This window comes from Pongo pygmaeus, chromosome 19 (genome assembly GCF_028885625.2).
Source record: "Pongo pygmaeus isolate AG05252 chromosome 19, NHGRI_mPonPyg2-v2.0_pri, whole genome shotgun sequence".
In the NCBI taxonomy this organism is placed as follows: Eukaryota; Metazoa; Chordata; class Mammalia; order Primates; family Hominidae; genus Pongo; species Pongo pygmaeus.
This window is the reverse complement of record NC_072392.2, coordinates 1868497-1880649: the sequence shown is the minus strand read 5'-3', so window position 1 is coordinate 1880649 and position 12153 is coordinate 1868497. Positions and strand designations below refer to the sequence as shown.

Below are 12153 nucleotides of genomic sequence, written 5' to 3'. Positions count from 1 at the left end.
TCTGAAGCTAAAGGTTTCAGTTCCTGCTGCAGTGGTAAGCTGCCTCCGACAGTCTTCAGGGGAAGGGAAAGGGGCTTTCTTTCAGCTCTTCCCTGACCTAAAGCCCCAGTTTTCTTTCCCAAGCTGATTGAAATGATTTGTATGTGATATTTTGTCAATTAACTTGGGAATTCTTGACAATCGCCTACACAGTGCATCTCCCTCCAGAAGGGTCAGGACTGTGACTGAGAAGGTACACCGCAGAGGAGGGGTCCGTAGGCTCCCCAGGGTGTTCCCTGGCTGGCAGCCCTTTTAGTCGCCTCTAGCCCCAGTCCAGCCCCACGTGCTAATGTAGCCCAGGAAGGGAGCCTCTCCCGCCCAGCTCTTTCTCCTCTGGAGGATCCAGAGTTCGCCCCCAGAGCTGCGATATACATGCCACTTACATTCTCTGTTTTTCATTGATATAGAGTGGAAAATTGTGCTCAGGAGCAGAGTTACTGTGGGGATGATGTCACAGACTTCATCTGGAGTCCTTCCCCTCCAAGCAGGGAGTCCAGCTTTAACCCCTCTCCTACCAGGAAGTCCTCCTAGACCAAGCAAAGATCATCTTGGAATTGGCTTTTTGTCAGTGGTTTGAAAGGCTTCTTTCATTATGAAGTCTCTTATTAACTGCATTTAAACTGTTTTGTGTTGTGTTTTCCCTGACTCAAGTGCTGGAGGCTTTGTCTAGGAGAATATTCCCGTAAGTCTCTTACAGAACTCCAGCATCAAGAGAGCTGTGGTCCTCTTCCCAGTGGGCGTTAAGGCAGAGTGCTTTTGCAGACAGGCCGGTGAGCTACACACAGAAGGTTTCTCTGTGCCTCTGGGCAAGCCCTGGACATTCTGCCTCTCAGTTTCTCCATCTACTAAAGAGCTCAGACTGTGCACTTCTCCCTCCCACAGTACACTTTACACAGCTTTGACCATCCTCCCTGCTGCTTGGATTGCAAAGGACAGGATACTCTTCCAAAAGACAGACAACCTTTCTCTCTCCAAACAGGTAGAATCCTTTTCAGGCCCGTTAACGCCAGGCAAGAGACCCCAGTAGATCGCAGCCTTTTGCATATCAGCCAGGAGTGTCCTTGTCCTAGAGGAGGAACTAATAGCTATGGCAGACACAATCCGCAAGGAAACCAATTTCCTTCTAAATGAAAGCCGGGAGAGGGCTCCTCCTCGTTGCTTGTGTCCATGGAATAGGCAATTCCCACAGACCCTGTAAGGATGTGCTGCAGGTGGCCTCAGGATGTCCACATCCCTGGGTCCCGCTGTGCCCTGGAAATCCCCATCTCCAGGAGTCCCACGTCCACACATGTGGCTTTTCTCTCTTTCGGCCGGAAACCACGCTTGCTTAGCCACGCAGCATACCATGTAGTCAGTGCTCTGGCAGCAGCAACACTCCTACCCGCCTGTCTGTGCGTGCATCCATGGCACACTCCTGTCCTGGGCAGGTTTCCTCTGCACACTTTGCAGGGGTGCCAGTGTACCTCTCATCCTCCAGGTGAGGCCAAGGACAATTGCAAGCTTTTCCTCTGTCCTCTTCTCACTCCTTAGCTCCCCTCTCCTCTCCATTCAGTGGCAGCAGCCTCACACCAAAAAGGAAAATCCTGGACCCATTACATAATTCTCCATAGTGCAAGCAGTAGCTGGGGCATAAGGTCAGAGGTCATAGTGGGGTCAGGTGGCTGACACACACTGTAACGACAAGGTGGTTAAAATTAGACCACAGAGAGGAAACTGGCAGTCTTGTGGAAATGCAGAAGTTTCCTATGCAAGTGAGAGGCTGGAGATGCAGGGAGGCCACTGTGCGTGCTGCCTGCCAGGCTATTACTCATTTCGGCTCTGTTCTTTAATGCCTTTTAGCCCCTGCTTCTGTATTTCTAGCCTTCCTCATCACATGTTTGAATACACGCAATGGAACCATGCTTACCTGCCCTGGGCCAAGACAAGCTTTCCTTCTCCTTCATGGAGGTAAGCCCAGGACCAGGCACCCCAAGCTCAAGGGGCTGAACTTTTTCTAAGCCCTTCTGGGTAGCCGAGAACCTTCTACATCAGCCTCTCAGGTGAAGGTGGTCAAAGTACTTAGCTTGAGATTCCAGCCTATAATGGTAACAGGGCCAATGGTGAGTGAAAGCAGAGAACACTCCTAGACCAGGTAGGAAAGCAGGGTTGGCTTTTGGTGAAGGTGGCAGAGGATGCAGCCATGGAGCACACAGTTGACTGGTGTGTGCCGCACTTTCCTGGGCAGCCAGCCTGCACAGCGGTGCTCATTTACTTCCACTGTCTTAGAGAACATGGGTCATGCCTGCTTCATCTGCTCTCTGTGGTACCCAGCCGAGCTTCCCTGGGCTGTCCATCTTTATTGTGAGCCTACTGTGTGCACAGCTTGTCCTTGCAATTCTTGCCAGTGATGTACGAAAACGATGAGATTTAGGCTTTGCCACCAGAGGGGTTGCTGTCCACATGAGAGAAAGAACACCTGCACCTGTAAAATGATCATCAGTAGTCTCCAGATTAGTACTTCCCTATGTGCTGCAGATAGAAGGGACTTATTAATGTGAAGTTCCTTTCACATTAAGAAATGAGGATGCATTAAAAGAGAGGCAGGGGCTAGTCAGTGAGGATGAAGGGGCCGTCCCCTGTGGCACGTCTGGCCACGGACGTGTGTTTCCCATGTGGAGTGGCCTTCAGCTTTCAAGCTCCAGATCCAGCAGGGCCCCTCTCCCTTGGTGAGCACTCAGCCAGTAGGGAGAAGAGGATGCTGGAGGCTAGAGATGAAGAGAAGGGCACACAGGGACAAGCATGGAGGAGAGTGTGAGCCAAGCAAACAGGTGTGGAGGAGAGGGCATGCATGTATGGTGCCTCCGGAAGGGGGGCCCAGACTGGGGTTCAGTGGACACTTCATCTGAGACACTTACACATTTGACTGTTGCTCAAGATACTGAGTTTCATCTCAGCTAAATCAGCCCAGGCTTCTCTGACAGCACTGACTTGTGTCCTGATGTGGCCACATGGGAGCAGGTTGGCGTAAATGTCAGAAAGAGTAGAGCTTTGGTGAAACATCCCCACCTGCTCTGCCTGTCTGTCTCCTGACAATGTCCTGCCTGACTCCAGTCTCTTGAGCATGAGGAGCTCTTAGATAGGGCAGGAACCTGTCAGGGGAAGCCCAAAATGATCTGGTTGAAATGAAACAGCCAAGAAAGCCCTTAGCATTCAATTTGCACTTGGGCTGAAAATTCTCCTTTTGGGAGTCTGGAGCAGGGGTGTTGGGAGAGGAGTGGAGAGTGGCAGCGAGGGGCCCCAGAAAGCTCTATGCTGTGAAAGCACTCCACTCTTCCCTCTGCTGGTTCTAGACCAAACTTAGAAGAATGTCATATATTCTATTTTGTATCAGGACCTTACTCAAATAAATGTAAGGCACCTGTCACTGGTCCCTGGGATTGTCTGCTGCCCCAGAGATAAGCTAAGGAGAGATAACCTCAGAAGATCTTGATCCTCAGCCTGCCCTGGGCCCTCACTTACCACCTGACATGCCCTTGTGCCCTCCGCACCCTGTCATTCATTCTGACCCCCTTGCCCGGTAGCTTTGACACAGTTCCCCTGTGCCCCTCAGCTGGCAAGCAACATCTCGTCTCCATCTTCCCTTTCAGAAAATGCTGTTTTTCTTCTCTCCTCTCACCCTGTAGGTTATTGCAGCTGACTGCAAAAGGGTCACAGTGCTGAAGTACTTTCTGGAAGCCCTTTGTGGACAAGAAGAGCCTCTGCTGGCATTCAAGGATGGAAAGTATGTGTCAGTGGCACCCGCCCCAGACACCATGGGAAAGGAAATGGGAAGCCAAGAGGGAACACGACTGGAAGATGAGGTACTATGCGGGAAGAGCCCGCTGTGGCAGAGGGAAGGCCCCCTCCCCATTCTGCCCGTGGCTTCAGCTTCTCCTCCTGCTTATTTATGAGCACAGAGAACAGCGTCTGTGTTAATGTGACCAGCCAGCTTCTCGAGAGTGTGCTCTGATGGTGCCCCTTCCTGCCAGTCCACCCCGGTGCCTCCATCCTACTCTGCTACGAGTTCCAGATGCTTCTTTTAATGCTGCATTGAGGAGAAGGGAGGAAAAGAAAGAAAGAAGGAATTGAATAATGTGCAGCTCTCGAGGCTTAGGAAAGGGAGAGGGGGGTGGTCAGGATCAAGTTTGTAGATGTGTGGAGCCCAGTGCAGCACAGGCCTGAACTCCAGCCTCCAGCACACGTACAGGAAGAGCTGACATTGCTGGCCCTGTGTGGAAAATCACCCCTCCCGTGTCCTACCCTCCCTCCCTTGTTCCCTCCCTCCCTCCTGCACATCCTGATGTGATTAAGGAATTCTCCTCTTGTTTGTTTGCCCTTGGTTGTTCCTGTAGCCCTTGCTTCACTCCAGACTCGTGTGTGTGTGTGTGTGTGTGCGTGCGTGCGCGCACACGTGTGCACATGCATGAGCCTGTGTACCCGCCCTTGCAAAACTCCACTGGCAGTTGCCCTGCCCTATATATTGCCATTGCATGTTTGTGTCTTTCTGGGGGTGATTGTTGATGTGGGTCTGTGTGTGCTGGGTTTGTGTGTCAGTTTAAGTAAACACTGCTGCCAGCTTCCCTGCTGTCTGTGGGTTCTGAGTGGTTGTGAGTGTGATGTTGGAGCATGTATGCATTTAGTATCACTTCCAGCTGCCCTGCTGTGTGTCTGGGTGTGGGTATTTCTGTCTGGATGTGTGTTCACACACACCTAACTTTTGCCTGAAGGTTGACTCTTCTTTTTACCCCACAGTGTTAAAGACAGGAGACTTAGGTGGGAAGGAACATGGGACTAAGGGAAGGGACGGAAGCGATTCTAGCCAGGGGCCAGGTCACCCATAGGCCAACACAGTCATTTGGCCTGCAGCAGTCTCAAGCGCCCGGTAGAGCAGGGCGGGGTACAGGGATGAAATCAGCAACAGGCCAAGGAAGCCAGATGTCAGCTGGAAGCTGTCGTTTGTGATCTGAAACAGTGATAGAGTGGCCACCTTTGGATCAGAGTCTTGAGAGCAGCAGAGTCTTGGACTGGCTTCATTAGAATAACTGGAGAGCCCCACCCCACCCCTGATGACATAGGGCTCAGCTTCCAGGACAGAGGTGGTTCCAGGGATAAAGCTGAGCCTAGGATTCCAGACTCTCCAGATGAAACCTGGGCAGAGAATAATGGGAAAGAATGAGCTGTTAGCATGGGAGGGGACAGCAGGCTTGCTCAAGCTGGCAGGATGTCCAGGCTTCAGGCAGGGCAGAGCAGTGCCACCCAAGCCCTGGGCACTGTGTGGGGAAACACAGGTGGGGCAGTGCCTCCATCAGCTCTCTCACCCGCACTTTAAGGCTGAGGGCAGAGCCAGGTTAGCTCCCAGGCTTGCCCAAAGATGCCCTCTGGCCAGTGGAGCCTGCAGTCCCAAATACAGTGAGGCAAGTGAGGCCCAGAGAGGGCCACAGCATCAGAGCCAGAGAAGGCCTTCTCTGCCCTCACAAGGAACAGATGAGTTCTCTGCTCCCAGCTCTTGGTAGTGCCACACTTTATTTTCTCGTTCTAAGGCTTATTGACCAGACAAAGGTTGTGACCCACACCAGGCTGCCCACTTCTTCCTTTTCCCACGAGTCTCCTGGGTTCCTTCATGTTAGTGGCCTCTGGGAAACTCTGCTTACCCTGGTCTGTGTAATTTCATAACCTTGCACTTCCTCGTTTACTGTGAGAGCTGAGCCAACCTCAGACAAGCTTCTCTGACCCTCTTTTGACCTCAGTCAAGCTCACTTCAAGCCCCGTGATAACCTTGTATATCCCTAGTCAGAGCAGGCAGAGGCAGCGTTCCCACATGGGCTAGGCAGGCATTCTGTCCCGCTCACTGCAGTCTGGGTTAACCTCATGAACAAGGAAGTGAATGTGCAGAGTTTTCCTTCTTGCCGCGGCCTGGGCCTCTCTGGAGGTGAGCGCTGTGGCACTATAGCATGCCTGTGTCAGATGAATGGTGACTGTGGACAGCGTCCCAGACCCCTGACATCTCTTAGGATAGTGACAGTTCTGGCCCCATCCTCAGATCTCATCTCTCCCCAGACTGCAAAACTGAATCACTTCAGCAGATTGGGAGAGGTAGGGAAAGGTGTTTCTTCAGACATAGTTCTTTGTGAATAGAACACAGTTTAGTCGCTTAGGGATCCTACCAAAACACCCCTAGATTCTGCTCACAAGACAAAGTATACCCCCGTCATCTACCCAGCCACCCCCCTGAGTAATCCCTTTCAGTCAAGAGACTCCATCTGTATATGACCTTGAGCTGCACAATTAGAGAAGAGAGCAGTCTATACTGAACAGGTCTAGGGTGGGCCTCCAGCAGGCCTCACGATGCTAAGCCACTGAGGACTGGATCTGAGCTTCTGGTCTGGATTCAGGATGGCTTGGCCCATTATTATTGGTAAGAGCATAAACTTTGGAGTCAGATTCACTTGGGCTTGAATCCCTGCTCTGCCTTTACTAGCCGTGTGACCCTGAGCAAGATGTTGACTTCTAAACCTCAGTTTGTTCATTTAAAGATAGGGATGGTGATAGCACCTATCTTATCTCACAGGCTGTTGTGAGGATTAACTGAGTTAATACATGAAAAATGCTTAGCCCAGTACCTGGCCGATAATAAGCACTCAGTAAGTGATAGCTGTTGTCATCACTGTCATTATTATAATCCAGTTAGAAACAGGAACCTTCTACTAAATTATTCCCTGTGTACGCATGCTAACCCTGTCCCTCAAAGGAAGCTATCTTGGGCAGCTGCATGTTCTCTGTTGACCAAGGCCAAAAGTAAGAAAGCAAGGAATGGAGCCTGGGACCACCCAGGGAGTGATGGCTGCTAAGAGCTGAGGCTGCAAGTGGGGAGGTGCCATCCTTGGGGAATGTGCCACCAGCCTGGCAGGAGGCTCCTTAAGCCAGCCAGCCACCTCCTACCCTGCCCGGGCCATTGAGGGCAGCTGAGCAAGGTCATGTTGTGCGAATTCCTGTAAAGGGGCCCAGCAGTCCTCACACCACCAGGCTGGAGTCTTCAAAAGAAACCAGGGCAAGGTCTGCTGAGCTGCAGCATCTGTCCCTGCTGCTGTCTGCGGCAAGGGAACTTCCACGCCTCATTCCCAGCTGTTGGCCAGAGCTGATTCCTATCAGATCGTTAGCATGAATTAGATTTAAGTTGGGTGGTTTAACTTTCTCTGTTGTTTCCCTCTTGAATCATTGGTGACTTCAGAATGAAAATAGGACTAAAGTTTGACTTTGTGAGTGTGTACCAGGAAGAACACAGAGTGTGAGTAAAGCACGCAGGTATATATGTGTGACTGCGAGTGACTTATGGTGTAACTCTCTGAGGGAAGAGCCCCAGAGTATAAAAGAGAGCAGCTCCGGGGGAAGAGTGACAGCTTTTGTCAACCTCCCTTTGCCTGAGTAGAGGGAAGCACATACCAGGGAACCCTTTGCAAGGGATGGTCCCAGTCTGCATGGGTGAGAGGCCACAAGGGCAGTGTCGGGTTCAGTAAGTGCCATGGGCTCAGCTAACTGTCTCCTCTTTCCTGGTCGGCTCCACCACCCAAAGGAGGAGGATGTGGTGATTGAAGACTTTGAGGAAGATTCAGAGGCTGAAGGCAGCGGAGGCGAGGATGACATCAGGGAACTTCGGGCCAAGAAGCTGGCTCTGGCCAGGAAGATAGCTGAGCAGCAGCGTCGCCAGGAAAAGATCCAGGTGAAGTCGGCCTGGGGAGCATGGTTCCCACTATGGGGGTTGCTGTCTAGGGCATGAGAGGATGTGGGCAGAGAGCAGAGCTGAGCAGGACACTAAGAAAGAGTCAGTTCTGCAGTGTTCTCTCTAGCTCTACCCCTGTTTTTTACTCTCCCACTAAATTCTGGTAGCAAGTTTGGTGCCTAGAGTCTCCCTCATCCTGGGCTCCAAGGCAGGGGTAGGGTCTTCTCAGAGAATCTGAGAAAAGCTGCTTCCCCAGTGAGAATCTACAAATGCACACCACACATACATGATCTTTCACACAATTTAAGAGGTTTCAGAGTTTCCCTGAGCCTTATCCAGATATTCCTGGAGAGGCTGTGGATTCTCAGTTCAGAACACCTATTCTCAGGGAGAGGATGTCACGGCCACAGTCTGCTTACCTGGATTCCCAATGAAATGGAAGACCCCTCTGGACAAGATACTCCCTACACCCTTGCAGACACAAACTACTTAATCTCCACACAGGGACTTTGACCCCCATCAGCCTTCTCATGGCCCGTGCCTTCACCCCCAGCAAGTGTTTCTTCCTGGCCTTCCTAGGTCTGTTCCCTTGTGCTATGAGGCCATTTCCTGTCCTCTAGGGCTCGGGGCAGACAGGGAAGAGGCAGTCCTGCTTCCCGTTTAAAGGTGAACCGTGTGCATAGGGAAGCGTCAAGCCACCTGCTCCGCCTCTTTAAGGATGCCCATTTCCAACCCTCTCCTTTGGCATAGGGTTTGATGCATGTGATCAGGCAGACCCAATGACAGTCTAGGCCCTGCCGCCTAAATAGGTTTGTAACATGGGGCAAATCATTCAGCTTCTCAGAGCCTGTTTCCTCATCTGTTGAATGAAAGTGCTGGCCGGGCGCGGTGGCTCACACCTGTCATCCCAGCACTGTGGGAGGCCGGGCGCGGTGGCTCACACCTGTCATCCCAGCACTGTGGGAGGCCGGGCGCGGTGGCCCACACCTGTCATCCCAGCACTGTGGGAGGCCGGGCGCGGCGGCTCACACCTGTCATCCCAGCACTGTGGGAGGCCGGGCGCGGTGGCTCACACCTGTCATCCCAGCACTGTGGGAGGCCGGGCGCGGTGGCTCACACCTGTCATCCCAGCACTGTGGGAGGCCGGGCGCGGTGGCTCACACCTGTCATCCCAGCACTGTGGGAGGCCGGGCGCGGTGGCTCACACCTGTCATCCCATGAAAGTGCTGGCCGGGCGCGGTGGCTCACACCTGTCATCCCAGCACTGTGGGAGGCCGGGCGCGGTGGCTCACACCTGTCATCCCAGCACTGTGGGAGGCCGGGCGCGGTGGCTCACACCTGTCATCCCAGCACTGTGGGAGGCCGGGCGCGGTGGCTCACACCTGTCATCCCATGAAAGTGCTGGCCGGGCGCGGTGGCTCACACCTGTCATCCCAGCACTGTGGGAGGCCGGGCGCGGTGGCTCACACCTGTCATCCCAGCACTGTGGGAGGCCGGGCGCGGTGGCTCACACCTGTCATCCCAGCACTGTGGGAGGCCGGGCGCGGTGGCTCACACCTGTCATCCCAGCACTGTGGGAGGCCGAGGCGGGCGGATCATGAGGTCAGGAGATGGAGACCATCCTGGCTAACATGGTGAAACCCTGTCTCTACTAAAAATACAAAAAATTAGCTGGGCATGGTGGTGCACACTTGTAATCCAGCTACTCGGGAGGCTGAGGCAAGAGAATCGCTTGAACCCGGGAGGCGGAGGTTGCAGTGAGCCAAGATTGCACCATTGCACTCCAGCCTGGGCTACAGGGTGAGACTCCATCTCAAAAAAAAAAAGAAGAAAAAAGAAAAAGTGCTAATAGCACCGATCTCTCAGAATCACTGTGAGGCCTACATGAGATAGTGTATGTAAAGCACTTAGCATAGTGCGTGGCACTTAATATGTGCTCCATAAACGGCCACCTTTGTCTGATATTTGTCTAATCACCCTGGCCAGGGAAGAGGAATAAATACCAATCGAGATCTGTCTTTTTGTTTGTTTGTTTGTTTTTGTTTTTGTTTTGAGACAGAGTCTCGCTGTGTTGCCCAGGCTGGAGCCCAGTGGCATGATCTCAGCTTACTCCAACCTCCACCTCCCAGGTTCCAGCGATTCTCTTACCTCAGCCTCCAGAGTAGCTGGAATTACAGATGCCTGCCACCATGCCCAGCTAATTTTGTATTTTTAATAAAGACAGGGTTTTGCCGTGTGTGCCAGGCCAGTCTTGAACTCCTGACCTCAGGTGATCTGCCCGCCTCTGCCTTCCAAAGTGCTGGGATTACAGGCATGAGCCATCACACTGGCCAAGATCCATCATTCTTTTGTTTTGTTTTGTTTTGTTTTGTTTTGAGATGGAGTCTTGCCCTGTTGCCCAGGCTGGAGTGTAGTGGCTCAATCTCAGCTCACTGCAACCTCTGCCTCCCGGGGTTGAAACAATTCTCCTGTCTCAGCCTCCCAAGTAGCTGGGATTACAGGCACCTGCCACCATACCCAGCTAATTTTTGTATTTTTAGTAGAAATGGGGTTTCACCATGTTGGCCAGGCTGGTCTCAAACTCCTGACCTCAGGTGATCTACCCGCCTTGGCCTCCCAAAGTGCTAGGATTACAGGCATGAGCCACTGCGCCTGGCCTCCATCATTCTTTAGACAGATTCACATCCCTGCTGCCATTGGAATCAGTGTGTAATACCTCTACCAGCATCATCCATCGTCGTGTGGCTGCCTCCCCAGCCCTGCTGTGGGTCTACATGTAAACTTGTGCATGACCCTCAAAACAGCTTTATCCTCATGCTTCTTTTACTTTTTTTTTTTTGAGATGGAGTCTCGCTGGCATGATCTCAGCTCACGGCAACCTCCATCTCCCAGGTTCAAGAGATTCTCCTGCCTCAGCCTCCCAAGTAGCTGGGATTACAGGCACGCATCACCACGCCCAGCTAATTTTTTGTATTTTTCGTAGAGACCAGGTTTCACTATGTTAGCCAGGATGGTCTCGATCTCTTGACTTCGTGATCTGCCCGCCACGGCCTCCCGAAGTGCCCTTCTGCTTCTTTCCTTGCTCTTCCTTTACCATCTGTTTTCCCAGAAATTCTGTTTCTACCATCATCTCTTGACTCTCAACCAAGAAGTTATGGAAACTGTCGTGTCAAAAATCACCAATATGGCCAGGCGCGGTGGCTCACGCCTATAATGCCAACACTTGGGGAGGCCACGGTGGGTGGATCATTGAAGGTCAGGAGTTCGAGACCAGCCTGGCCAACATGGTGAAACCCCGTCTCTACTAAAAATACAAAAGTTAGCCGGGTGTGGTGGTGGGTGCCTGTAGTCCCAGCTACTCGGGAGGCTGAGGCAGGAAAATCTCTTGAACCCAGGAGGCGGAGGTTACAGTGAGCCGAGATTGCGCCACTGCACTCCAGCCTGGGCAACAGAGCAAGACTCCATCTTAAAAAGAAAAATCACCGATGACCTATCTTTATCAAACCTCAGTCTGTGTCGTAGTTGACCAATCACCAATGACCTATCTTTATCAAATTTCAGTCTGTGTCACAGTTGACCTCCCTTTGTCTTTGGGCCCTAAAGCCACCTTCCTTCAGCTTCACTTTAGCATCAATGAATGACCCCTTGTCTTCTCTCTGTTCACCAGACCACCCTCCTGGGCTCCCTCACCACCATTCTTTTTTTGGTCTCCTCCATCCTTCCTTTTACTCCCTAGTCTCAGCAAGCTGAGTTAGTGCTCAGCAGATATGTATTCAGGGGCTGGGCGCAGTGGCTTATGCCTATAATCCCAGCACTTTGGGCGGCCGAGGCTGGCAGATCACTTGAGGTCAGGAGTTCAAGACCAGCCTGGCCAACATGGTGAAACCTCATCTCTACTAGAAATACAAAAATTAGCTGGGCGTTGTGGCGGGTGCCTGTAATCCCAGCTACTCAGGAGGCTGAGGCAGGAGAATCGCTTCAACCCAGAAGGTGGAGGTTGCAGTGAGCCGAGATCAAGCCATTGCACTTTAGACCTGGGCGAGACTCTGTCTCAAAAAAAAAAAAAAGTATTCCGTGACAATAATAGTAGCAACTAGAGCATCATCTTAAATTCCACTCTGGCTTTTAACCCCTAGTATCTAATTTCATATTAAATACTATTTATTCACACATTTATTCCCTCTTCTCCTCTCTGTTTCCATTGCCACTACTACTATTCTAGGTCAAGTAGTTGCTTAGAGTGTAGCAGTCAAGTGTTGCACAGCCCCAGAAGGTGCCATTTGCCTTGTTTCTGTGAGTGGCACCTCCTGGAGTTTGTAGCACACCAGGCTCCTGCCCACCAGGCTCCTGTTCACTGCACTGCCTCCATCATTCTCTTC

General features: G+C 52.0%; 1 protein-coding gene across 4 annotated transcripts in view; it reads left to right on the top strand.

The window, feature by feature from the left end:
- The window catches only part of SMG6 (SMG6 nonsense mediated mRNA decay factor), a 247592-nt gene that overhangs the window by 217246 nt on the left and 18193 nt on the right, over nt 1–12153 (top strand). For all 4 annotated transcript variants that reach the window (XM_054459768.2, XM_063655726.1, XM_054459775.2 and 1 more), the window contains 2 exons: nt 3702–3878; nt 7628–7774. In XM_054459768.2, the coding sequence (XP_054315743.1) occupies nt 3702–3878; nt 7628–7774 (324 nt within the window). The remainder of the gene's footprint in view (nt 1–3701; nt 3879–7627; nt 7775–12153) is intronic.